This window comes from Elephantulus edwardii, unplaced genomic scaffold, assembly GCF_000299155.1.
Source record: "Elephantulus edwardii isolate Elephantulus edwardi_28Jun2011 unplaced genomic scaffold, EleEdw1.0 scaffold00032, whole genome shotgun sequence".
Classification (NCBI taxonomy): Eukaryota; Metazoa; Chordata; class Mammalia; order Macroscelidea; family Macroscelididae; genus Elephantulus; species Elephantulus edwardii.
In genome coordinates this window covers 7,710,672-7,738,233 of record NW_006399782.1, presented here as the reverse complement: position 1 = coordinate 7,738,233, position 27,562 = coordinate 7,710,672, and the positions used below count along the sequence as shown (strand labels likewise).

The following is a 27,562-nucleotide window of genomic DNA, read 5'->3' as shown; positions in this document are numbered from 1 at the left end:
ATATAAGTCCCTTATCTGATATGTTATTACCGAATACTTTTTCCCAGTCAGTGGCTTCCCTTTTTACCCTACTGGAGAAGTTTTTGGATGTGCATATGGTATTTTATTTTTAAAGTCAGTGGTCATTCCTACTACTGCATGACCATCTAGCATAACAGTCAACCCACTGGCCCCTGGCCTGGCCGCCTCTCTGTAAAGGAATCTTACAGAACACCGGTTTGCTCAGGCATTGTCTGGGGCTGCTTTTGAATGACAGCAGGAGGACTGCAGATGTTTATTATCTGACTCACCCCTCCAGGCTGTGGGCCCTGCCCACAGAGAGGGGACCCCTGCACCAGATCCAGTTACGTGAAGGTTCTGGGACTTGTCTTTCCCTTTAGGACCAAGGCCGCATGTGTCTAAAGGCTAGAGAAGGGAGTTGTATGCTGGGGTGAGTGTGCCCAGACATGGGAGGCCAGGGTCTTAGATGTGGCACAAATGTTCTGCCCGCTCTTCAAAGCTAGTCTCAAACACCTCTGTTTGGAAGGTTCTTAAAGCAAAAGCCCCTCCCATCTCCTCCCTGCTGACCCTGCTCCACTGAGCTGATTCCATTCCAGGGGTCCTGGAGGGTTCAGCCTGACTTGGACCTGTGACTTGTTCACAGTCCAGCCTCTCACTTGCCTGGTTCCTAACTCATGTCTGCAAGCCAGGCAGCCTCCTCTGATGCTGTCCCCAGGCGGGTCCCCCCTCGCTTCATCTGCCACAATGAGCAGGGTGGGCACCCTGCCAGGCAGCTCGAGCGAGTGGGCGGGGGGGAGGCCACACATCCTCAGATGCAAATAGCTAGTCAGTCGCCTTTTTAAAATGATTAACTAGTGTCATTACCCTGAAACCTTCCAGGTAAGAGCATGGTTCTGCCGCGTGATGGGTGCTGTCTGCTCTTATCCATTCTTGCTCTTTGGTCCAGTTGTGTCCCAGGGCAGTCTGGGGCATTCTCTTCATTAACATCCTTTAATTGTTTGTGCTCCTTTTTGTGTCTCCTCAGAGGGACCTTATTAGGTGCCTCACTGAGGAATGGCTTCAGGAATTGTCCTGCCTGCACAGCCCTCCGGAGGTCTGTGGCCTTTTTTAATTTATCCCTGAACCTCAATACACACTCTGCACTCAATACATTTGTTAAGTGAAACTTTCAAACAGAATGGATAAGAGGAGACAGCACCCATCACGCGGCAGAACCATGCTCTTACCTGGAAGGTTTCAGGGTAATGACACTAGTTAATCATTTTAAGAGGGCGACTGACTAGCTATTTGCACCTGAGGATGTGTGGCCTCCCCCCACTCACTCGCTCGAGCTGCCTGGCAAGGCACCCACCCTGCTCATCATGGTAGACGAAGGTGGGGGCTTGGAATAGAAAGCTGGGGTGCGGCGAGTCAGGCTCCTTTCCATGTCAGAGCATAATAGACACGAGTAGGGGGCCGGGAAGCTCCAGAGTTCAAACTTGCACTTAAGAGGGTGGCATGGGTGGTTTAAGTAACCCACAGCTCTTACCCCCTCACCCCCCCTTTAAAATGCTTTTCTTTTACTGTTCCCATCAAGCCCTTCCTAGCATCACACTTGAGCTTGTTCTTGGGCTAAGCAGCAGTTCTCTAACTCAAGTCCAGGTCCACTGAGACTCTGAACCTTTGGTCACATTTGGGCTGAACGTGCCCAGAGGCAGTGTGGGGCCGTTAGTTGTGACTGAGAATCTGGGCCCCCAGGTCCTGGCTGTTTATTCAGTAAATGTTGAATGACTGAATAAGGAAATCAAAGTGCTGACTTCTCTGACTTTGGGGCTTTGAGGGTGATAATTAGTCTTACCCCCAACCCCCTTTGCCTTCCACCTAAATTCTGCGAAAGATTAACTCAGTTAGGGATCGCAGCATCAGCTCTATTTTGGGGAAAGTTAAATTGGGTCCTATCTCTAGGTCTGAAGCTTCCTATTACTGTTCCATCACCTCTTCCCCCCAATAACTTCTCCACTTAGTCCTGCTGGCCTCTGCCCACAGGGTCACTACCTTTGTATGTTGAGGGGGTGGTGTGATGAGGGGTAATGTCACTTGAAGACAGTTGGAGCTGGAGGAGAAGCCATACCTGTGGGGACAGTCGATCAGGATGGATGAAGGTGGCTCTGTGAATGTCACACCTGTCACCTCACTGAATCAGTCCTGCTTAGGAGTGGGTGGGGAGTGGGTCCAGAGGCAGCACGTGTTGTCCACTTTTTTTCTCGGCTGGCAGGTGGAGAGGCACTGCCTTCCTTCTGTGGGAGTGCTTCACCCCTCAGTCTTAAAGGCCACCTCTCAGGTGCCATGTTGAACGCAGTCCTCTCTCTGTAGCACTGAGCTGCTTGCCTCCAGGTGTTGCATCTGCCCTTCAGCCTGCAGGGCAGGTGGTGTCTGCTTCACAGGGGCCAGCATGGTGGAGAGGAGACACAGCCCTGCCTCCTCCTCAGATACCTCTTTCCTCCTGCTGGGCCCCCCTTGCATCCACCTGGCACATCCATGACAGAAAATGGGCATTCAGTGAAGCTTTGTCGCCAGGCTTTTTGTGTGCCCCCATGCTGGCATCAGTGTCCCTGACACACTCACAGTTGTTCCTTAGAGACGCTTCCTAGTGTTTGCCCCATGGTGGCAGGTAGTGAAGAGAGGCTCAGCTTCTGAGGGTAGATGCTCTGGGATCCTGCTGTGTCCTAACAACTCTTCCTCACCTTCCCTCTCAAGTGAAAGCTTGAGATGTTGTTGTTGTTAGAGGCCGTTGAGTCGAGTACAACTCACAGTGACCCTATGAACAACAGATCTGAACCCTGCTCTGTCCTGCGCCATCCTCACACTTCCTGACACACAAGAGCGCATTGCAGCAGTCCCCGTGTCATTCGCCCTGCTTGAGGGTCTTCCTCTCCTTCGCTGACCCTCCACCCTTCCCAACATCATGTCCTTCTCCACTTAAGCCCCAGCATATATGGTTTGTATATGTGTGCGCATGTGTCCTCATCCATTCCCAGTAGGACCACCAGAGGAAGGGTACTGGGGGTTGTTTTGGGGTTTCATGTCAGAATATTCTGCATCTAGCCCATTTGGTCTGGACGCAGGAGGCTCAGGTGAGCTGGGAGGACTCCTGACCCCCTTCCACGTGCTCCAGGATCTCTGTACCCCCATCAGGGAGAGCTCCTCTCTGAGCTGTGTAATCAGCCTGCCCGGGTGATAAGTAAACATGAAATCAAAGCTTCTCAGCTGCGACCACACGGCCCCTGTCCCCAGCGGCCTCGTTGAGATGAGAACCAGCCGCCTGACATGTGGTCACAGTCTGCCCTGGATTGTGTCAGGCCTGCTTTGCAGCAGAACGGCTGTCAGACAGGTGAACAGGCTGGTGTGTTTGAATTCCTGTGTTGGAAGAAACTGCTGCCCATTCCCTGTGAGGTCAGTGCTGGAAGGTGGCCTCCTCTGGTTCAGAGAAGGGTAAGTGTACAGCAAGGCCACGTGGAAGTAATAATGAGTAATTGGAGGCTGGCTGTCTTCACTCTTGAGTTCCCCTAGGCCATGGGACACACTCCCAGGCAAGAAGAGTGAGTGTGGGAGACCTCCAAACCCTGGAGAGGACTGAGCCAGAAGTATCACAAGACTCAAGACTCTCCCAGGCCTGGAAGGGGCCTTCAGTTGTCCTGCTAGCTAGCAGAAGAAACTGAGCCCACAACGTGGAGGTGACTCATCAAAGCTGTCTGGCAAGCTGAGTGAATATTAGAATTCCAGTCTCCCGGTGCTGGTCCAGAGAGCTCTGGTGGCCTACTTGGTAAAGAGTTGTGCTACCAACCGGAAGGCATGCGGTTCTAGTCCACCACCTGCTCCATGGGAGAAAGATGGGCAGTCTCCTCCCATGCAATGTATAGCCTCTGAAAAGCTGCAGAAGGAACAACTGTGAGTCAATTTCAATTCCATAGCCCATAACAACAGTAATGCTGGTCCTTCCCATGACCTGTTTTCTCTTCTCTCATTGCTGTTGATTTGTCATCAACTCATGATGACCCTATGTGTGTCAGGCTAGACACGTGCTCCGTACAGCTGTCAGTGTCTGGTAGTTCAGTAGATTGCCAGACCTTCTGTGGTGCCTCTAGATAGAGTCATACCATCAACCTCTTTTTACACCACCCAGCGTTGGACTACCTCCAGTCATTGTTCAGTTACTGGAAGAGAAAAGAAGCATAAAAGTCCCCAGAGTCATTGTATTTGTAGTCAGAATTGTTTCTGAATAACGTTCGAGAAAAAAATCTAGAGAAAAGCAAAGCACTAGTTTAATGTTGATATTGTGCTTACCAGGAATTCAGAAAGTCACAGTAGATGTCAGGAAGGCACCCTCTACACAGCATACACACCTGCCTGTCTTTGTCCCCTGCTCAGTGAGGGGCTATAGAGCTCCCCAGATCAGATACCAATAGGTGTAGGCATTATTTGTATGATGCTGTCCCCCACAAGGGTCTGGTGCACCTTATTGTCATTAACAAGCTGTCCAGTCCTCTTGATGGGCCACAAGCACTCATTTGCCATTGAGTTGATTCTGACTCATGATGACCCGTGGACAGTGGAACGGAACGCTGCCCAGTTCTGTGCCTTATTTTCATGATCTTTCCTAATTGTTGCATGAGAGCTCTAAGGCCATGCTTAGCTAAACAAACCAAGCCTTTGAGTTGATTTTTACTTTGAATGACACAGAACTTACACAAGTGGCCTGTTTTCTGACACAGCACACAGAACTGTCCTGTAGTGTTTCCAAGGCTGTATGTAAAATCTTTTGGGATACATATATCTGTATATATCAGCCCTCGGTTTAAGGCCACCAGTTGTTCAATGGGAGAAGGATGGGCGATCTCCTCCCCTGCAACTAACTGCTTCTGAAAACTCGCTAGAGGATTAGCTGTGGATCAGTTCCAACTCTGGGGTACACAGCAACAACAATAACCTAGCAGCACTGCCAACACAAAGGAACAGGGTTCAAGTCCACCAGCTGCTCTGCAGAATAAAGATGGACAGTCTCTTCCTATCCTCTTTACTGCCTCTGAAAACCTACTGGAGGGTCCATTATGTATCACTTCCAACTTGATGGTCTACAACAACCACCACCAAAAGGGAAGCTGTAGGATCTGCTTCGTCACAGCTTCATACGCTGAATGAATGTGCTGATGGACCAGGACCATTGTTTTGGAGGCCGTCAAGATGAGTTGGCATAGCACAGTACCCATAGACAGTATTGCACATTTTATTTTTATGAGACGTGACTGAGGTCTTAAAAGCTTCCAAACAGCCAGCTCAGGTGCAACAATTCTTTTTCTCTGGCTGGAACAAGGAAGAGTGAACAAAAGCAAAGAGGTACTGAAACAATGAGTTCCAAAGACTAATGGACTGTTTGGATTTCAACCTTCATGATGCTGGACCGGAAGAACTAGATGGTGCCCAGCTGTCACCACTGACTGCTGTAAAAGAGATCGGAGTAGAAGGTTCAATCAGGATGCTTGACCCTGTCTACAGACAGGCCTCCGCCTGGCCTTAGGCTCTCAGCCTGGAGCTCCCTGGGCCGTTCTTCCCTCTGCTCTGCTTGGGGAAGTATTGGAAAGCTTTCTAGCACCACAGTGAGTGCCCAGAGACACCTCAGTCTGCCAGCGAGTCTCCTGCCCCAGAGTGCCCAGCTCTCTTCCTCTGTGAAGTAGAGGACCCACCACACTGCTTCTTGGTTCTGCTTCTCATTGTCTTTCTCTCTTGTGTTAAAGCTCTTTTGTCTCCAGGATCCCAGGTCCAAGGGACTTACTCCATTCCTAGATTTTTCTGTTTTGGAGATTCCTACTCTCCTTCATCTCTCCCCTGCACTGGGTTTAACTCTCTGTCAAGTCTAACACATGGAACAACTAAGCAAATTTTGTTCTGGGGCCACATAGACCTTATTTTCATGGCACCACCACCTCAAAGTCTGCACTCATGGGCCTTTCTAAAGTACTGAGGAGCGTAAATGTCAGTTTGATTTTTAAGGTGCATCTGATGCAGGCTGTGGTTAACGCAGGTGTGCAGTGAATCAGAGAGCTGGACAGTGCGTAAGGATAACAAAGAATTGATATCACTGAGTTGTGGTGGTCAAAGAGGGAAGTACTAAATATCCTATGAACTACCAAAAGAACAGACAGATATGTCTTGGAGAAAGGTACAGCCACAATGTTCCTTGGAGGCAGGATGGAGAAGCTTCAAGTCACATGCTTTGGGCATGTGTTAGGATCTCCCTAGGACATGATGCTTGGAAAGGAAGAGGGTTGGCAAAAGAGAGGAAGACCCCCAGCCAGATGGATTGACAAAGTGACTGCAGTAATGAATGAGCTCGAGTAGGTCAGAAGTAATGAAGATGGTACAGGATAGTACAGGGTTCAGATCGGCTGTTCATAAGGTCACTGAGTCTTTCTTGACTAGACAGTACCTAACAACAACAGTCCCCACAAGTGTGCCATGTTTATCATTTGCATAATTAGGAAGCTATCCAGTCCTCTTGGTGGGCTATAGAACTTCATTTGCATAGTCCTAACCACTCATTGATGTAAGTTACCAGACCATGGCAGGAAAGGCCATATATCACACGGTAGGATTATTAAAATAATCCACTGCCCATCTCTATCCACTGTGTTAATGGGCATTTAGGTTTACCTTTTGACAGTTATGAATCGTGTTTTGGTGAACCCTGGTGTAGAAGTATCTGTTTGAGTGCCCTCCTTCAAGTCTCTTAGTATCTACCCAGGAATGGAAATACTGGCTCATGTGGTAGTTAAGTCTAAAGGAGCTCTGGTGGCCTAGTGGTAAGGAGTTGAGCTGCCAGCCTGAAGGCACACAGCTCGAATCCATCAGCTGCTCCTTGGCAGAAAGATAGGCAGTCTCCTTCTGTGTGATTTCTAGCCTCCAAAAACCTGCTGGAGGATCAGCTATGGGCCAGTTCTGACTCATAACAGCCGGTACATAACAACTTGATAACTGTGTGTTTAACTTTTTAAGGAACTATCAAACTTTTTCACAATGACTACGCCGCTTTACTTTCCCACCAGCAGCGGATAGGGGTTTTCGTTTTTCTGTATCCTTGCCAACATTTGCCGTTTTCCACTTTGTTTTTTACCCTGCCTGTCCTGCGGGAGTGCTTCCTGTTCTCTTTTGGTGCACAGCCTCCAGGACTGTTTTGCACCTCTGGAGATGAGAAACGGGCGGGTGGGTGGGCAACCTGAGGGCAAAAAGTGGCACAGCCAACACCAGTGACCTAACTGAATTTGGTTTTTATCCTGCCTGTGTGACCAGGGTGCAGCATGTGCAAGAGGATAATGCCGCATTTCCAGAAGGCTGCCACGGAGCTTCGAGGCCACTCTGTAAGTGAGGCGCCGTGTCCCTGGCACTGACTGTCCCTGCTGACTTCTCTCTCTCAGCTGAGGGGCTGGAAGGAGGAGGAAGAGGATATGCCCTTACCGCTGCTGAAACTCCTGCAGGTCCATTTCTAAAATGAAAACTTGCATTTGAGAGACCTGTTCCCTGTGAAAAGTGGGAACTCCAGAGTTCTTAGGACAGGGCCTGATGAAATGGTCAGAAAGCCAGCAGGAATCTCACAGGCATGCGGGGCGGCCAGGACCCAGAACCAAAACAGTAGTCTGGGACGATTGGAGTTAAGTCTTCTGAAGGAACTGAGTCAGATGCTGGGGCGTCTGGTGACAGTGAAAAGGCACGGCGACATCAGCATTAGGCCAGAAGCACAAAGGCACCTTCCTGTCCTGGTTTCCCCACTTGTTACAGTTCTTGTCAGCTAGGAACACCAGAATCCATAGCAGAAGGGGGCAAAGGCCAACGGGAGCTGGAGACCTGTGACAGCAGACAGACGTTATTTACAGAAAGGGGCTAGAGAAAGGAGAGTCAAGCCAGGAGGAGAAAAATGTCGTAGGGATGCCCACTTTTAGAAGGACCACAAGTGTCACTGCTACCAACGGGCCTTCAGAAAATAGGAGGAACCAGGGGGGTAGAGAGAGGGAGGAGTGAGACCAGGAGACTGCGGGGACAGGAGAGAGAATGGGGGTACCAGGGGGTGGCCACCGAATGAGGACTGTCCCCATGTTACCTCTCCCCTGCCAGACTTAATTTCCTCCGTGCCTGTGTCTGTCCGTTCCCTCACTTATCCTTGAATAGCAGAAGGCCACTTTTCTTTTTTTTTTTTTTTTAAATTGATGACAACTGAGAAACGGCTGCTGGCTTCTCTAGAAGTATGGAAAAATCCATACTCCTTTAATGAAAGGCCAGCTCATGGAGCTGGCCACAGTCCCATTAAGGGGAGGTCTGGGGTCTTGAAAACGGCATCGGGATCTTTGTGGATCAAATTAAGTTGGTGATTAGCTCAGAGTCAACTTCAGAAGTTGACATGGCAGCACGTGGGCAGCGGACAGCCTTCCCAGACAGCTGCTGCAGAGAACGAAGGCTTTCTCTTTTGACCTCATTTGGGGAGAGACCATGGTCCTGCTTGTGCCTCACTGATGAATTTTTAGTAACTTGCCTGGAGACGTTTGGCCTTGAGGAACACATACCTCACTCTGGGGAAGTGTCATTTTGCATTTTGGGGGAGGGACTCAATTGATACCATATTTTAAGATTATTTCGCCTGGAGAAAAGACTTAATTGCCCACAGCGTTCTCCCAGCCTCCATCTGCTTATGTAGAAACCCGTTCAGCTTGACTCCCAAACTCTGGTGCTGCAGAAGGTAAACAGGTAGGACCTAGCCCAGATAGATGACAGACGAGTCAGCCTGGCTGGCCCCACCCAAGCGGAAAAGGATTTGATGCCAGTCACATGCTCCTTCTGTGTCCGCAGCCAGTGCCACATCTGCCTGCCAAGCTCAGCCCTCCCCAGCTCCCCCAGCATCTGCCCTTGCCACGCACACACGGCCAGGTCAGGCTTTCTCTGCTTCTATCCTGAGTCACTTTGTTACCCAGTTAACACTAAAAATGACATGACTTTCTCACCATAAGCTTCCTGAGCACAGGAGAGGAGTTTGATGAATGAGTGAGCATTTTTTACCACTCCTGCTATGTTTTTATTTCAAGCTCTAAATTTACATTGAATATGATATTTCTTTTGTTAAAAAGGGATTTCAGAACATGAGTTGTTAAGGACAGAGACTTAGTGGGAAGGCTGTGTGTGTGGGATGGGGACCTCTCGCTTAGATCTGGGCTAATAGGCTTACTCTGAAGTTTACTCAGGTCCAGAGTACTTGCTTCTCTTGTCTTGAAACAGGGTTAGAAATATAAAATAATACTTCTCCCAATTTCCAAGACAGCAGTGCAGAACAGGAAGAAGGTCTCTAACTGGAGAATCTTGCTGGCCCAGCTGTAGCCAGGTGCTTGCTCCCTGGGTGTAAAGTGCGTGTTTGTATGAACTTCTTTTTTTGTTGTAGTTTTTTTTTGTGTGTGTGTGTTTTGTTTTTTTTTCTTGGAATTTATTCTCTGTTTCCCCCTTAGTTTTTTAGTAAAACACCTTTGGGAAAGTCTGTCCTTTTACCAGCTACATAAGGGGAAAGGGCCCTGGCCACAGCCAGCCCACGAGCTACATGAAAGCTTGTGGGAACCAGAGGCAGTGCCCCCAGAAATGAGGGCCAGGGCCGGATGGGTAGAATGACCAGAGACACTGATTTCTCTTTGGATCACACACACAGTGGAGATGGCACTAACTGATGGACAGCTGTCCCCCAGAAACCAAAAGCTTCCTTGTACCCCCTTCAGAAATCTACTTGGGTTAGCGCTTCCTATCTCCTCATTGTTGTCACCTTTGAGGCCTTTGTGGCTGGCCACTTCCGTGGCAAGGGTCAATAACCCTCCTCTAAAGATTTTTCTGGGCAGTGGCCAGCCTAATGATGCCATTAAGAAGGGGCCAGGCCAGGTCAGGACGCACAGCCTTTGCCATTTTCCAAACGCCGACCTGCCTCTCTTTTGCTGTCATTGACGTCTGATGATTCATCGGCGTCTGTCCAGTCTACTCCCCGCTAATTGACATCCTCGTCAGCTGGCCTGCCGCGGCTTGTCTCAGGACAGCCGTCAGAGCCCCATCTCCTCTTCCCAGCCTTGCCAGCTATTGATGTCTGCTCTCAGCCTTTGAGCTCTGCCCAGGCTTTTGTTAACCTTGACCTTTACGGGGTAAACAGTGAAATGGATCAGACGCTGAGGTAGATTCGTATAGATAAGGCTCTTGCTAATCTACCAGGAGTTCTTGAACCGGCACATTATGGAGCCTCAGTTTCCCTACCTGTGGGCTGTAGGTAATGATGTCAGCCCTGCCCACCTCACTGGGTTGCTGGACTGAGCATGGGGCCAGGTGTGTAGGCTCCAGAGCACAGCACTAATACAGAGAGGCTGGAGCCCACCACCTCCGTCACTACTCTGCACGCCTTCCTGCCACTCAGCTTTCCACCCTCTCTTCTTTCCTGTTAACACGCCAGAGCAAGGGTCAGGCAATGTGCATTCCTAGTCTTGTTTGAGTTTGTCCATCACTGGCTTTATCTATCGCCTTCTGTAAGTGTAGCTCCAGCTAGTTGAGGTCCTTCCCTTAAGCTGCTCTACCATTTGTCAGACTGCCTGTTTGACATCTCAGTCGAGATTTTTCTCCATGTGTCCCAAATGCAGGACATCTGTAATTAAAGTTAAGACCTTTCGGTCTGACAGACCTCTTGCTTTCCTTCCCGTGCTTTTGTGAATACCTTCAACTCTCCCAACAATAAGCCTTGTTGTCAGGGCACCAGCTTACTCCCTCCTCTCATGGCCCTCAGTCCTCTCTGGTTCCAGCCTTGGTTCACCCACACAGGCTTGTTGACGTTCATCACCGACTTGAGTCCCTGCACTATGCATGCTTCAAGAAGTACAGCTAAGGTGGGGCCACTCTCCTAGTCAGAAACCCCAAGACGCTGTGACAATCTGAGTGAAGTGCTGGTATCTCTGAGGTATTTAAGTCTTCCAGAGTGACCTCAGCTGACTGTCTCACCTCTTTCCTACCTCTCCTGCGAATCCTACAGTCCAGTTCAACAGAAACGTCCCCCCTACTCTTGCTTTGTGTTACCTCTGTTGTCCTGTCCCATGTCATCTCTTGGTTGACACCTTGCCCTCCTCTGATCACCAGCTCACGTGCTCTCTGCTTCATGACACATTCATGCTCATTCCTGGCAGGTCTGAGCCCTGTGAGCGTGTGGTGCCGATGGATGGCCCCAAGCACACGAGGCTCAGGTCCTCAGATTGAAACCAGTAATTTGCTTCATTCAGCTTTACAACTCCAGAAAGTGCTTACACAGACTTGTTATTTTTTTAAAGCCTTTTTTTTGTCTCCCTAATAAACTAAAGTGGGACAGACATGCTATAGAAATGTGGAGCATTAAGAGTTCACCACCAGCAGAAGTGGTTTGGAAAGGCTGCCTGGGGAGGTGAAGTTTGATTTAATCTTAAAGAATGAATGTGACAATTTCCTAGGGCTTAAAAGAACAGGAGTTTATTTACTCCTGGTTCTGGAGGCTCAATGTCCAAATCAAGGCATCCACCATGTGTGTTGATTCCTTCTGGGGGCTTTGAGAGAGCACTCCCACACCCCTCTCTAAGCACGTTCTGCTGGCTGCTGGCAGACTTAGTGTTCCTTGGCGACTCACCGGGGCATCCGCCTCTGTCATCATGTGATAACTGTCTCCCCCTGCATATGACACATCTCAGAAGGGATTAGAACCCACTCTACTCAGGTATGACTTTATTAACTGATAGCATCGCAGAGAAAAAAAATAAAGCACCTCTATTTGTCCCAAGTCACATTCCCCGGTATAAGTTTAGGACTTGAGCATTTCTTTTGATTCAGTCTCTGACAATAGGTGCGTTTTGAGAGGTGGCTGAGGATTGAGGAGTGGAGCATCTCAAGCATAGGGGGCTGGAGGGCACACAGGGGAAGTCAGGAAAGCACTGTCTGTGTGCTAGAAGTGTGAGCCGTGGTGGAGACCCTCTTAGTACTGGAAATAGCTAATGCACCACATGGGTTGTAGATGTCTGCTCGCACTGTTTCATCTTCACAAGACGACTTCATATAAGGAAACTGAGAGACACAGGCAACTGTGACTTGTTTAAGGAACTACAAATCCTCATGAGGCTCTGGTGGCCTGGTCCATAAGGAGTTGTGCTGCTAACCCCAAAGGCAGCACCTCCCTGATGGTTCAAACCCACCAGCAGCTCCAACGGAGAAGGATGGACCGTCATCTCTTTTGCGATTTACAGCTGCAGGAGCTCAATGTTAGGGCAGCTCTAAGTCTTTTCTGACTTGACGGTGTGAGTGAGTTAAGTGGGGAGCCAGGATGCAAGTCCAGGCCTCTGCCCCCACCCCAGGCCAGTACTCCTGGCTGCTGTGTTCCTCCACTGTGGTCTGCAAGGTGCCTCAGGACACAGCGGTCCAGCTCTTCCCTGCACAGATATCTCTCATCTCATTCCTGGGGGAGCACAAGCGTCTGGATGCCAGCAGGTGGAGAGTGAAGGATTTTGTGAGAAAGGAGGATGCAAAACCGAGATAGGGACCAGCCGCACTTTGTGTGTGGAATTAGACTTCACCTTGCATTGGGTGTCATGGAGAGGTTTTGTTCAGGGAAGTGATGTGAAGAAAGAGGAGGCTCTGGGAGATTAGTCTTGTGGTGAATGTACACGGACACTAGGGAGATCAATTAAACATAAAAAGGGAACTTTAAAATAGATATTACTGGCACAGCCTGCTGAATCAGCCTAGGGGATTGAAGCGAATGACTTTTAGAGGGTTCTCTAGTACGTTCTATTAACAGGCCAGTCTCCCTGTATTACTTACAGCACTCCAAAATGGACTGAGGAGGCAAGAAAAGCAACAATTTAGCAACCATTTACTGTGTGCCTGCTCTGTACTCAGCATTGTATTAGGCACTTGGGACAAAAGCAAAGACTTGTGTAGATGCTTCGAAGGTTGGAGAGAGGAGCCCTGTTGTCACAGTGAGTTAAGCATTGAGCCCCTCACTGAAAGGTCGGGTGTTCAAATCCACCAGCTGTTTTGCAGAAGAAAGATCTAGCAGGCTGCTTCTGGAAAACCTGGGAAGCCCTCAGAGACAATTCTGCTGTGCCCTGAAGGGCCACTGTGAGTTAGAAGCTATGCGGTGGCAGTGGATCGGGCTGGAGAGGCCAGGGACACTGAGTCTGTCATTGCCAGGGTGCACTGCCATGGTGATTGGGCACCAGTTTTGTACTGAAAGCTCATTTATTATCTTAGGAGCCTTGTGATAGTCTCTTCCCCACATCTTCCAAATGAACAGTCTTAGTGGGTGAGTGACTCGCCCAAGGTCACGTACTCGTGAATGAGAACGGCCTCCTGGAACTGAGTTCACTGCCCACTGAAGCCACTTTTTTCCTTCCAGCTCATCCTGTGTACCGCTGAGTAAAACTCCGCTTCCTGGCTTTCTTCTCTGTGCTATTGTAACTGTTCTTGGCTTCTGTGAGCTTTCACCGTCTCCTGCCTAACACATCACCCCCCACCCCCCACCCCCCACTGCCATCTCGCTTTGTGGAGCAGCCTTCCTGAACTTGGCCCTTTCTCTGCCTTTTCTTATGAGAACAAAGTTAGTCTTTGTTCTTGGCACCTGACCCAGCCCTAAGGAGTAAACACCTGTTCCAGAAGAGGAAAAATTTAAGGGATGTCATAGGTCAGTAGTTTGAACCCACCAGCTGCATTGCAACAGAAAAACAAGACAGTTTGTGCTCATAAAGATTTTCAGCCTTGGAAACCCTCTTAGGGTCTCTGTGAGCCAGGATCCACTCAATGCCAGTGATTGGTTCTTGGTTTTTTTGTGGTTACCTAGTTAGAGACATATCACAAGCAAATCATTTTAAAGAACAGAAATATATTTTCTCACAGCTTGTGGTTGTTTATTGCTGTCGAGTGGCTTTGACTCATAACTCGCCCTCTTTGGGGGGGGGGTGTAGGTTTCAGAGGCTCTAAGTCACACGAGAGGAGATTACCTCTCTTTCTCCTGAGTAGCAGCTGGTGGATTTGAACTCTTTCCTTTTGAGTTAGCAGCGCCATTCTTTGCTCACAAGGCCACCCCCAGAGCTCCTCTCAGAGTAGAGGAGGCCAAGTTGAGTGCATGCCTGTATGAGATGCCTTCCCTCTGTTGGCTCTGTAGCTTCTATACCCCCGTGTTCTTGGGCTATCTGCGGCATCCCTCTCTGTCTTTGTGCTTGCTTGCTTTGTGTCTATGTTACTTCTTATACCACTCAGAAATGAGAAGGTTCAACATATGACCTCATTTTCATGAGAAAGAAATCCCATCTCCAAACAGAATTGCATCCACTAGTATAGGGGTCAGAATTCTAACGCATGCTTTGGGGGAATGTGATTCCATCCTTAAGACAGTGACTTTGTTCCGAGTTGTCCTTAGTCCTTGGTAAAGTGAGTACAATGCTTCTTTACGATGCAGGGGTGTCGGACACATGAACCCCTGGATCTGTAACGTATTCAGACTTGTGAGAAGATGATCGGACAAGGCTGCGGTTGATGGCCACAGGTGGGGAGGCTCGGGGAGAGAGCGGGGCAGATGTCAGAGTGGAGCCTTGAACTACAGCCACCTCAGCACGATCATGAGCTACGACCCTCCGTCTACCCTACAAGGACAAGCCAAGGACTGGCTAGGGGGTTCCAGGAAGCTGTCCAAGGACATTGCAAAATGGATAAGTGGTATCTGTAATGGAGGAGAATGGGACAGCACAGGTTGGCAAAGGCAGAGAGAAAGGCGAAGTGTGTACTTGTGTGGCAGTCATTCTCTAGGTCCTATTATATGAACTTGGTAACAAGGCAGGATTCTTTCTCAACCCTGAGAATTGCCGTACAGGGTGCGGCACTCAGGCCCAGACGTCTGGCTTTCCCTGAGCCGTTGGTTGTGGAATTCCCAACATGCTGATCTCACCCTCCTTGCCCAGCTGCCCAGATTACGCGTCAGTCTGTGAGGCTCTGCCCAGGGTTCCCGGGACACGCAACTATTCAATAGACAGGAGGAAGCAGTGGACAAGAGGAAGGGTATCTGCCGGCCAGGGGTGGACAAGGTTGTTTTTTCCTTTCCCTCAGGTGCTGGCTGGGATGAACGTCTACCCCCCTGAGTTTGAAAATATCAAGGAAGAGTACAATGTCCGTGGCTACCCCACCATCTGCTACTTTGAGTAAGTTCCCTGCTCCCCTCTGCAGTTCATTTCCTATCTGACAACAGTCACGTCCCTACTGAGCTTGCCTTGTCTTCACGTTCTCAGGAAAGGGCGGTTTCTGTTCCAGTTTGACAACTACGGGTCCACCGCCGAGGACATTGTGGAGTGGCTGAAGAAGTAAGTTGGCCATTGGTTTCGGAGAGGGTGTTTCCAGAGGGAAGGGGCTTTGATAGGCTTCGGGTGGTTCTGGGGTTGCAGGCTTTGACTGGGGGTAGAGAAGAGAATGAGGAAGGAGAGAGAGAGATGGCTGGTTGTGGTTGAGTGCAGCTCATTGTGGGGTGCGCTGTGAGTTCAGGTGTAGGGGTTGTGAGGCTGTGGTGTGACCTGTGATGATGGCAGCCCAACTCACACATTAAAAAGGGGTTTCTCTCACTCCTCTCCCCCTCCTTTGTCATCTGGGATTGTAGAGAGGGGCCCCTAAGCTGGCCGCCTCCCCTAGAATAATCAAGAAATTTCTAGAATCTTCCTGGATCTCAGGTACTCTTTACCTGCCATCTATCTCCTGAGTTGAGGTAGTTCTTGCCCAGAGTGTCACGTATGAGAGGGTTTCTGTGCAGTTCTGTATGAAAACAGAATTGTTGATGACATGCTTAGCCCAAATGCGAAGAAGCTGTATCAGGTGCGATGAAGCTACCAAGACATGTTCTAATGTGTTGGGTTTGCAGAGTGCATTGCTATTCATGCCCTAATCCCGGCTTCATTTCCTTGATCTCCATGGCAGCCTGGGAGTCCATCTGGTAACATGAGAAGCCCAGGCCTTGACCCTTACAAAGTCAACACCCCCATGATCTTCCTCCAGCTGTCCGGATCACCCCTCCCCTCATGCCCTGTGCTAGACCTGGTGCCCACTCCTTCCTGTTCCCCTGCCCTCCGTTCCCACCTTACCAGTGTTCTAACAGCCAGCTCGCAGGTCACCCTGCAAAGCCATCCCAGACCTCCCCTCCCCACCATGTGCCGTCCACACGGCCCATTCCCCGACTGCCTGTGCACTCCTTGTGAGGAAGCGGTCACTGAGTCACAGTAATGATGAGGCTTGCCCGAGGTCATACATCCCACTCTTCAGACACCTCCCCACCATTGCATTGGCCTCCTGACTTCTGGCCCGAGCTGTCCCCCTTCCCTGCATCCTCCAGCACCATGCATAATTAGTTCTGTTAGCAACATAAGAATCAGCTAAAGATGGCAATGTTGCAAATGTGTTTTTAGAAGGCGAACGGAAGGTAAATTTTGTGCTGTGAGGAGTGAAACAAAAAGGCTATTAGACTTTTAAAGGTTAAAAATTTCAGTTTCAGTCTGCTCCCCGGAGTCCTAGAGATAAAACACAAGAGATAACACCGTATTTGCATAGCATCTTTTATTTCTCTGAAGCGTTTTTCTCATCTCTGTCCCCATCTATTACCTCATTTCCACTTCCTGCCTGTGGAGGCAGCTCCATTATCATGTGCTCATTGTCTTAACCTGGGCCTTCGCCTTCCTGATTTCCTCTTCCATTTGATAATAAGTGTGTCCTCTCCTCCAGGCCGACGTATCTCATCTGCCTCGGGAGAAGACTTCAACACATAGCAATCTCATTTGTCACCAGAGCATAAAATCCGTCTGCTTCCCTCCCCTTTCTTCAACCTTTTCAGTTTTCAAAACACCCTCCTATCTTTTTGGAAGGATAAGGTTTGATTTTTATTTTTTTTTAAAGTGTTCTACATTGCTTGCTAATCGTAGACGTGGGAATCACAGCAGGGGTGTTTGGGAGACACATTTATTATCTCCCCACTCGACAGCGCCCCTCTGTGTACCCAGCTCCTCTCTGAGTATACCCCCCTCCTCTCATCCTACCTTCTATGCACATACCCCCTCTTCTCTGTGTACCCCCTCCTCTGCCCTTCTCTCTCTGCATCACTTCTCTTCTTTCTGCACCTCTCTCCTCTCTGTGCACCTAACCCTCTCCTCCCTCGTCTCTGTGCACCCCTTCCCTCTCTCTTTACCCACCCCTCTCTCTGTGTATCTCTTTCCACTTTGTGCACCCCCTCTCATCTCTTCACTCCCTCTCTCGTCAGTGCACCTACCCCTCTCCTCTTTGTGCATCCCCTCCTGTCTCTGCACCCCTCCTTGCTCACCCCCTTTTCTGCATGCTCCCTCCTCTTTGTGTACCCTCCTCCTCTCTGTGCACCCCTTCCTTCTCTGCACCCACCCCTTTCTCTACTGTGTTCCTCTTTGTGCACTCCTCATCTCCTTACTCCCTCTTCTGTCTGTGTGCCTACCCACCTCCTCTTTGTGCATCCCCTCCTCTCTGCACCCCTTCTCTGCATGCTCCCTCCTCTTTGTGTGCCCACCCCTCTCTGCACCTCCTCTCCTCTCTGTGTACCCCTTTCCCTCTCTCTGTGCCTCCTCTCTCTGTGCACCCCATCTGACTCCTCAGCAGTCGCCCTGGCTTCCTGAAGTTTCCACTGCCTCCAGTTTCTGCTGGTCCCCTCACTCTTTTCACGTCGTTTCTCCTCCCACACAGAAGGAAACCTTGTTAATCACTCAGGCTCATCTTTAGGGTGAGACGTTGATGAAGTAATTCTTGGGCAAGGAAGGAAAGGGGAGCATGTGGGTCCCCCTTGGCAGCCTCTCTCCCATCAGCCTCGCCCCCAACCGTGAACACTCAGTATCAGCTGACCAAAGGCATGACTGCCCCCTGCTTGTGGGCAGAGCTGGCATAGAGGCCAAAGTGGCCGTCTTCTGTCTGAATTCCTGCCTCATCAAGTTAGCAGGGTGTCTAAGATTCTCTGGAGAAGCAGAACCAGTGAGGTGCTTAGAGGTATATATTCCAGAGAAAAATTGTCTTCCTTCTAAGAATTGACTCACATGATTGTGGAGGCTGTAAAGTCCCAGATCCACAGGTCAAACGGCAGGCTGGAGACTCCTGTGGGTTTAAGATCTTAAGTGAGGTGATGGACACAGGGCAGAGTGAAGACAGGGCAAGTACTTCTATTATGCTCATTTCTTGCTAGAGTGCAGAACATACATTACTTTATGGAAGGTGATTATATTACATTCAGTAGATCACCTTAACTCCTGTTTGGCTAAACCACTATGAGCTGTAGCCTATCCAAGGTGACACAGAAATTAATTTCACACTGTTGTTTTTGTTACGTGCCGTCGAGTCATTTGTGACTCATAGCGACCCTATGTACAACAGCCCTAAACCCTGCTCTATCCTGTGTCAGTTGCACTGCCTCTGACACTCCCATCCCGATTACCCCAGTTACTGAATCAATCCACCTCATAGAGGGTCTTCCCCTTCTGCGCTGTCCCTCCACCCTCCCAAGCATGATGTCCCTCTCCAAGGACCGGTCTCTCCTCACAACATGTCCAAAGTATGTTAGATGGAGCCTCAGAACCCTTGCCTCCAAGGAGCCACCCGGTTTAACCCTTTCCAGGACAAATCTGTTTTCCTAGCAGTCCATGGTATTCTCAATACTCTTCTCCAGCACCACAGCTCAAAGGCATCAATTCTCCTTCTATCCTCCTTGGTCATTGTCCAACTCTCTGGTGCATAACAAGTGATTGCAGAGACCATGGCCTGTATCAGGCGCACCTTAGTCTCTTAGGTTCTATTAAAAATATTTTCTTCTTGTTAAGATACTCAAGTAAGATATGTTATCATAGAAAAACGTTATTGTTAAATGAAAAGCCCACCATTACTACTCAAGGATGTTTTATATAATGGCATTTTGAAACTCCCCTTCCAGAATTATTTCCTGTATAAATGCAAACCTGCCTCTGGCTTTCTATGTAGCAGGTGTTTTAAGTCTTTCCTAGTTTCCCCCCACAACTCTAGCTTCTCAGCACTTCTTCCCCAGACCTCCCCATCCACCCTCAGCACTTCACGATGTGGAAAAATGAGGGTGGATCAGAACAGTTCTTCTCCAGATGACTTTGACTTTCAGACTGCAAGAGAGAAAATCTAGACTCTACCCGTCAACTCTTTACACGTCCTTGTGGCTCTTGGGTCTTTCCCACCTCCAGTCATACTCCTAGCATTTCAGTTTCTGATCTCAGCTTTGCTAAGTAAGCTTCTAAAATTGTGCAGAGAGATCGCTCTAGGTAATGTGGAGTGTAATATCAGGCTGCTCACTGAAAAGCCTGCAGTTCAGACCCACCATCTGTCCCATCGGCAGCCTCCTTCCATAAAGATTTACGGCCTCAAAAAGCTCAATGGAAGGGCTCTATGCCTTGGAACCCACTTGAGAGCAGTGGTTTATCCTTCCGCTCTGGTGGGCCAGGTAAGGATAGAGTCTCTGGTGTGTAGTATGGAGGTCTCTGCGAGACCTACACTGAGCTTGTGACTCTTTCTTATCACCTGGAGGTATGCCCTATGGTACGCTGTGGCCACTGTGTTGGAGACAGGCCGGGTTTCTCATGAAATCTCTACAGATTTCCATGCCAGTGAGTTGGTCTAGGCCTGTAGAGGTATAGTATTTTAAGAGGAATCCATTTCTGCCTCACCACTCAGTTCTGGCTGTGTTTTGCACTGGTGTCTTTTTATACCAGTCAGAAGCAAACAAAGGCCAGGCCCAAAGGTTCTTGACTCCTCATGCGAAGAGCTGTACCTTCTCTTGTATGGCGCCTGCATCCTCCCCAGTCAGTGTCCCATACCTGGGACCACCTCTGCCTCACAGATCCAGAGAAAGAGCTTTTTCCAGATGGAAGCAGAGTGGCAAACCGGGAAGGGAATCTAATAATAATTGAGCAATTTCCCTTTCAGAAGTACTTCACTCCGCTCAGCTTAAACTCCATAGACAGGAGCTTACTTTGCTTTGATACGTAGCAAAGTTTGAATAACACTTGATGAATTTACAATGCATCGCATATCCGTTATCTTTACACCCTGAGATGCAGATCTTGTGGATTTTTTTAAAATCAAGTGGTCACTTTAGCTGCTAGAGCTGTTTAAGTGGAAGAACTAATTCAAATCCAAGTCCACTGACTTTTCTTTCCTCCTCACCTGCTGTAGATAGAATATTATTACTTCTGTTGATCTGAAACGTCTGTGTTCTTGAAGCTTGGTGTTGGTTCTTCTTTGGGGCCATAGAAATACAAGATCTAATGTCTGAAATACCTGAGGACAAGAGTTGTATTCCAGAGTTGTCTCTATTCCAAACCAAACGCTTTCATTCCCTTTAACTGTTCTTTTTTCATTCAGTCATTTGTTCAACATTTACCGGGCTCAAGCATGGCAAGAGATCCTAACGATAGCGCAGGATAGGGCTGTCTGATATTCTGAGAGTCGCTCTGAGTCAGAGTTGACACAGTGATACCTGACAACAGCAACAAGTGCAGGAGGGTCAGAGAGAGGAGAGCGCTCACCATCTAATGGAGAGACAGACAATTTAAGAGTTGGCCCGGTATTTCATGATTAGGTGGTTTGCAGATTCCTTTTTCTCACCGGCCCAGCCCTGCAGTCCACTCTGGAAAGGAAACTTCCTCTTGTCCCCTGTGGCGGGAAGTGGGGGGCCTCCTGCTTGCTAGAGTGAAGGAGAGGGCCTAAGGAGCTGCCTGCCCCCCTTTCCACTGACTCCCCTGTTGTCAGCTTCCCTTTCCACTGACTCCCCTGTTGTCAGCTTCCGGTTACAGCCTCCTTTGAGGAAGGGAATGGGCCTTGAGACGTTCATGTTCTTGAACCTTCTCCCCTACCCCAGCACACACCCAGCATCTCGAGCTCTGTCCTCAGCTTTCCTAAGTCAGGTTTCTAGCTTCTAAAATTGTGCTGACCTCGTTTTTCTCTCTTCTGCTGTTGTCTTCTCTCCTATTCTTTCTGCTTCCATAGACTTATACCTTTTTTTCCCCCCCATTTTACACCTGGACTGTTATTTTAGTGCTTTTGGAGGGAGCTATGTGCTATCCCCTGTGTTTGAGTAGAAGTTCCTCATACTCTTTTGTGCATGCTTGTACTGTGTTTATGCTGTTGCCAAGTTTTTACTTTTTTTAGTAGATTGCACTTACATAATTTAAAAAAATTAAATATACTTTAAAAGTACAGATTATAAGGCCTGACTCCTGCCTATTTTCTCTGTCCTAGTCCCCTTTCACAGCTGGGATGAATCAACACTAAGCCATTTGCCATTGAGGCTCCTGTAAGTCATGGTGACCCCATTGAGCAGGTTATAACTGTGCTGACAGGGGTTTCATTGGCCAATTTTTCAGAAGCAGATTGCCAGGTCTTTCTTCCAAGGCACCTCCAGGTGGACTCGCACGTACAACCTTTCAGTTAATCATTTGCACCACCTTCTTCTGGTTTCCTGTGTGTTTTTAAAGGATCCCTGATAAGCATTCATCTGCTAACCAGAAGGTCATAGGTTCAAACCTACTAGCCACTTAGTATGAGAAAGATGAGGTCATCTGCTTCTGTAAAGATCTCCAACCCCAGAAACCACACAGGAAGTTTTACTCTGTCCTTCGGGTCACTGTGAGTTATAATCAACTTAGTCGCACTGAGTTATCTGTTCTTAAAGTATTTAAGCAGATAAAATCATATATGAATAAATATTCTTTATCTCCTCCTTTCTCATGCAAAGTTAGCAGACTCTAGAGCGCCATGCACGTCTTCAGTACTGAAACGGAAGCTCTTTCCATGTCAGTGTGTAGAGGGAATTCTTGCTTTTCACCTGCCCAGCTCTCTGTCACCGGGATGAGCCACTGTTCACCTGACCCTTTCACCAAGCTCTTCCCACTTCTTGCTATGACACGTAATATGCTCAGTGCATGGTCTTAATATGTGTGTAGGTGTAAAGGTAAAGCCCCTGCAATAGAGGGTACCCAGGGGAGGTTGATTGTTTGCACCCAGGTACAGGAAGTGGGAGTTCATGGTGTGAATCCAGCACTGTTGTCTGTCCGGCGGACTAATTTTGAAGCCCCTTCTGATGTGGGATGAGCATGGAATGAGAGTGGCTTTTGCTCCCCTACCACTCTTCTTTTTTTCTTGGTAACACAGTGCCTGTGACCACCCAGCTCTGTGCAGCTGGCTTCAGCCACAGCAGTAGAGAGGCTGCCTGGGGGTCCCAGTTACAGAGAGGGCTTAGAAAGGTGATGGCAGACTCGGGCTTCTGCTGTCAACCGGGAGCTGGGCGTCAGATCCCATTGTGCTGGCCACATTGTTCTCTCTTTCTGATGAATTCTCCAGCCCTGACTGCTGAAACTTTAAATTTTTCCCTACCGAAGACTCTCAAAGGCAGGAAACAATGGTTGTCTTTTCACATTTGTCATCTTAAAGAGTTTTTTTAAAAGCGGCAATTAAGGTGCTCTGGCAAAGGTACTCACGGCGGCATAGCAGCAGGGAACTGTCAGCCACGATTCTGAACTGCAGCACGAGGGAGGGTGCCTGCGAGCCCCTCGTCACAGTGGCCGATGAGATCAGTGTTAACCAATACCAGCTGTCCTCAGCTCAGCTCGACTCCTGATCACCTCATGCGTCTCAGAGTGGAACTGCACGCCAGAGAGTTTGCACTGTTGATCTTTTCTAGACATAGATTACCAGGTTGTTGTTCCAGTGTGCCCCTGGGTGGACTTGAACTGTCAGCCTTTCAGTTAGCAGGTGAGCCGTCAACTGTCTACGCCACCTGGGAATGTGGTCAGTAGCAGTATGAGGCTACAAGTTGAGGAAGCAGACTCGAGAGAGGTAAGGTAGGCAACAGGGTCGAGGTTTTGCATTTAACCATTGGTGGTGGTGGTTGTTGTTGTTGTATGCCATTGAGTCACCTGTGACTTATAGCAACCTTATGTACAACAGCCCTAAACTCTGCTCTGTTCTATGCCAATCTCACTGTCTCTGACACACCCACCCCAATTACCCCAGTCACTGAATCAGTCCACCTCATAGAGGGTCTTCCCCTCCTGCACCTGCCCTCCACCCTCCCAAGCATGACATCCCTCTCCAAGGACCTTACAACATGCCCGAAGTATGTCAGTCGAAACCTCAGAATTCTTGCCTCCAAGGAGTAGCCTGGTTTAACCCTCTCCAGGATGAATCTGTTTTCTTGGCAGTCCATGGTACATTCAATACTCTTCTCCAGCACCACAGCTCAAAGGCATCAAGTCTCCTTCTATTCTCCCTAGTCATTGTCCAGCTCTCTGAGGCTTAACAAGTGATTGCAAAGACCATGGCCTGTATCGGGCACACCTTAGTCTCCAGAGTGACACCATTGCTCTTCAGCACAGAACCAGTGGTAGAGTTGAGATTTAACATTGGGATGATGGAGGCTAGGGCAGGAGTCGGATCTTTTGTTCATGAGGTCCCTATAAATCGTAGGCTCAGTGGCACCTAACAACAACAGAGTTGGCCTTTGGACTGACTTCAGGGCAGACTCTCTATGGGTGAAATAGACAAGCTTGTTTTGGCTTCTAGAAGAATTTAGTATAGACACTGTTATAATGAGAGAAATCTCAGCCATGTCAGCCCCAGCCCTCATAATCAGCCTCCTCCCGTGCCAGCCAGTTATACCCCCATAGACCCCACACATTCAGCTTTCTCTTCCCAGCCTAATGGCATCGTTCCTCAGATTCCTGGCCTCTCTCTCCTCGTCTTGACTCCCACATCCATATTCACCCTGCTCCGTTAACTTCCTCTCCATCCTGCCCTGTGGGATGACACCAAACACAACAGTGCGCCTTTACAAAGGTCATTATTTGGCGGTGCTATTTATTCTTGCCAGTTTGCTTCAAGTTTGAAGTAGCTCGAGAAAGCTAACAAACGCCCCAATTCCTGGGAGGAAGTAAGATTTCTTGAGCTGCTTAGAGAGTTATAAGTAAAAGTCCGGTATTTGTAATGGGATATCAGCTAAGCACTTCTGTGGGATTTTGAGTGGAAGATGGAGATGGGCTGGGGCGTGCAGCTCCTGCACAGCCCTGCCATCAGGGGGTGTGTTTCTGGTTTGTGGAAGGCAGGGCTCCTGGAATGGAGCGAGCCCAGCCCAGGGGCCTTTGTGTCCAGGGGGCTGGATTTTGGTAGGGCTGCTCAGGTCCAGGGGCCCCCTCTGAGCTCTACCTGTTTTTTGGTCTTCCAGTCCGCAGCCACCACAGCCCCAGGTCCCCGAGACTCCCTGGTCAGATGAGGGCGGCTCCGTTTATCACCTGACCGACGAAGACTTTGACCAGTTTGTGAAGGAACACTCCTCTGTCCTCATCATGTTCCACGCCCCATGTGAGTGGAACTTTGCTCCTCGCCCTCCACATCCTCCCCTCTCTCAGAGTAGGATGGGTGGAATCGCTTTGGGACATGAGTCCAGCTGAGCACCCACTGAATACCAGGTCCCATGTAAACAGGGGCTCCAGTAGGGAGTGTGACAGGCAAAGTCCCTACGGCACCATCGTACCAGATATGGGCTCCATATTTTCCTCCGCTCAAGCTCAGTGAGACACACCCCACCTGGGAGATCTTCCTCCACCAGGCTGAGTAAAAAAATGCAAATGATGTACCCAGCGTAGGGGGAAATGATGTACCCAGCGTAGGGGGAATTTTCTAGAACAATAATCACCCTTATCTTAGAAGTAGTGAAGCTGAAGGAGACTCTGTGTCTTATCCAGTAGCTGAGAGGGGTAATGAGGCCAGGGTGGGAGCTCAGATCTCCAGGCTCCTAGAATGTCTGCCTCCTACTTCCCCTGGTTTCAGTCTGTCCCTTGGGGGCCAAGGAGTCTGCTGTACTTGTGTTTATAGTCATAGCCAAAGGCCTGTAGCTCATAGAGAATGAAAGACTGGCTCTAATTGATTTTCAGCAGGGAGACTGATCCTGGAGAGGTGAGTGAGGGTCATGCGAGAAACAAGGCGTGAGAGAGTTCCTGGAAGGGGGTGACCCATCCAGTGAGTGAAGAAGGTGGGTTTTCAGCATTGCCTCGGATGAGATGTGTGTATGGGAGGAAGGGGGTTACTCTCTGGGCTTCCTTCTCATAGCCTCTCTGCCAGCTCTGTAGCCTCGTGGTGGGTAAGACATGATAGAAGAGAAGCCGTCACTGCTTTAAGGACCAGTGTCATGATTGTGAGGGGACCTGTGGTGACCTAGTCCACAGGGTGTGGCAATGCTGAACCAAAGGCTGTGCCTTTCTGCTGATTCAAATCTATCAGTGGCTCCATGGGAGAAAGATTGACAGTCTCTTACCGTGTGATTTACATACAGCCCCAGAATCCCAGTGGAGGGCCAGCTGTGAGCTGGTCCAACTCCACATCATTGAGTATCTTACCTTTTATCATGATTATGATGTCAGAGTCCATGAACATAATTGGTTGGTTTTGGTTTGGTTTTTTTTTTATATATAGCTGGTTTTTGTGTTTGGTTCATTTTTTGTTTTTTTCACAAAATATTTTTATTCATCACAAATATTTTTTTTATTCTACTCTGATTTGTTTATGAAGTTTGAATACATTGTTTTTCACAAAAGATCCTTCCCATTTCCTTCACCCCACCCACCCATCAAATAGTGCATCTCTGTGATTAACATCCTACACCTCCCCCATCTTTACCCCTCTATATCCACCCTTCCTCCCCCTCCTTGGATTCTCAGGCTCCTTCTATAGTAATGGTTTTATACAACATTTGTCCTTATGAGACTGAGTTAGTTCACTCAGCATAATGCTATCCAGTTCCTCCCACGTTAGGTAGTAATTTACAAAATGATTGTTCCTGCGTCCTGTGTAGTATTCCGTTGTATGAATATACCACAACTTCTCAATCCATTCGATTGTAGTTGGACATCTGGGCTATTTCCATGTTCTTGCGATGGTGAAGTACATGAACATAATTGTTGTCTATCCTCAAGCCAGAACTGACCCACAGCTGACCCTCCAGCAGGTTTTCAGAGACAGTTAATCGTACTGGAGGAGATTGCCCATCTTTCTCCCACAGAGCAGCTGGTAGTTTTGAACCGTGTGTCTTCGGGATTGCAGTGCAGCTTCTCATCACTAGGCCACCAGAGCTAGGCAAGACAGACACAGTTGTTGGACATGGTGCATAACTGTAGCCCTTAATCCTGAGAATGCTCATGCCTAATAGCTGCTGTGTTTCACCCATGTTTACAAAGCAGTTTCTCACACAGCTCTCCCTCTAATCTTACTCAAAGAGCTTCAAGATGAGTATCATTCACCTCTTTATACACTTGAAGAACCTAATGCCAAGAAATGACACAGATTGTTCCCTGGTCTGTGATGTTTATACCTCCAGCCTGTCGTTTCAGACTGCACTGAGCCTTGAGATTTCAGAAGGAAGGGAGCGAAGGCCTGGCCCTGGCCCCCAGCAGTACCACAGGAGTTTGTTAGGTCCTGAAATTGTTCATAAACATACTGTAAAAAGAGCAAGGGCCACATGCAGATGGAGATATCTGACCTCCGTCAGCTCCACAAAGGGGAACCTCCCCTGCCGGCAGTACCCACACCACAAATCCAATTCCCATGATGTCAGACATGTTCTCCACACTCCCACATCTCTGTCTACCTATTCCAACACCAATCTTACAGCTTTACTGGGTCCCAGATCCTATGCAGTAGCTCACAGACCATACAGAAACAAATTAAAGAAGTCAAAAGGCTGTAATTCAGGTTAGTAGTAGAATATGATCAGTCAGGACAGCTTCCCAAAGTGCTTACAGAGACCTCAGCCTCAAGCCTCCCGGTTTCAGGCCGGTGTTAACAAAGCTCTCAGTCCTGCCAGTTATGACTCTCCCCATCCCTCAGTCATCTAGAAACTTGGACAGAGGCTCTGGTTCTGTGGGATGGCCGTCCCAACGTCTGCTCCATCTCACATCAGGTCCCTGGTTCTCTGTTGAGGCTGCTGTAGCTACTGGTCCCATAGGCCCTGGTCTGACCACTGTAAGAATCTCTGGCCCCAGAGGGTGCATTACATTCTCTTCTTTGTTGGTGATGCGGGTCTCAAATTCTGTTGCTGGATCCACTCAATTTAATGATGAGACTAGCCAGTCCCCTTGTGGATACACTAACGTGCCTCATTCGTATTTTCCCACCCATCCATATGGCAAAAGTCAGTTATTGGATAGAGAAGCTGTTTTGAACATTAAACCCTGAAAAGCACATATACCATCACTATGGATTCCCCTAAGGCCTTCTTTCTGATAAAATCCAGAGAAAAACTATACCCCAAGGCTTCTCTGCTTCCTGAGCTTTTAGGGAATCGGCCAGAAAGAGAAAGCCCTAAGTTTCAGGGGTCCTCCTTGTGGAACCTTCCTGATGCAGGGTGATGGGGACATCAGGAGCACTTACCACCTAACTTCATTGAAGGCATCCTTGAGGTAGGAAGCAC

The 27,562-nt window shown here is 48.8% G+C and overlaps 1 protein-coding gene across 1 annotated transcript in view; it reads left to right on the top strand.

Annotated features, from left to right (window-relative positions):
• Positions 1–27,562, top strand: part of PDIA5 (protein disulfide isomerase family A, member 5) — a 104,648-nt gene that overhangs the window by 28,833 nt on the left and 48,253 nt on the right. The window contains exons 7-10 of the mRNA XM_006884229.1: positions 7,324–7,391; positions 15,148–15,239; positions 15,327–15,398; positions 24,323–24,459. Of these exons, the coding sequence (XP_006884291.1) occupies positions 7,324–7,391; positions 15,148–15,239; positions 15,327–15,398; positions 24,323–24,459 (369 nt within the window). The remainder of the gene's footprint in view (positions 1–7,323; positions 7,392–15,147; positions 15,240–15,326; positions 15,399–24,322; positions 24,460–27,562) is intronic.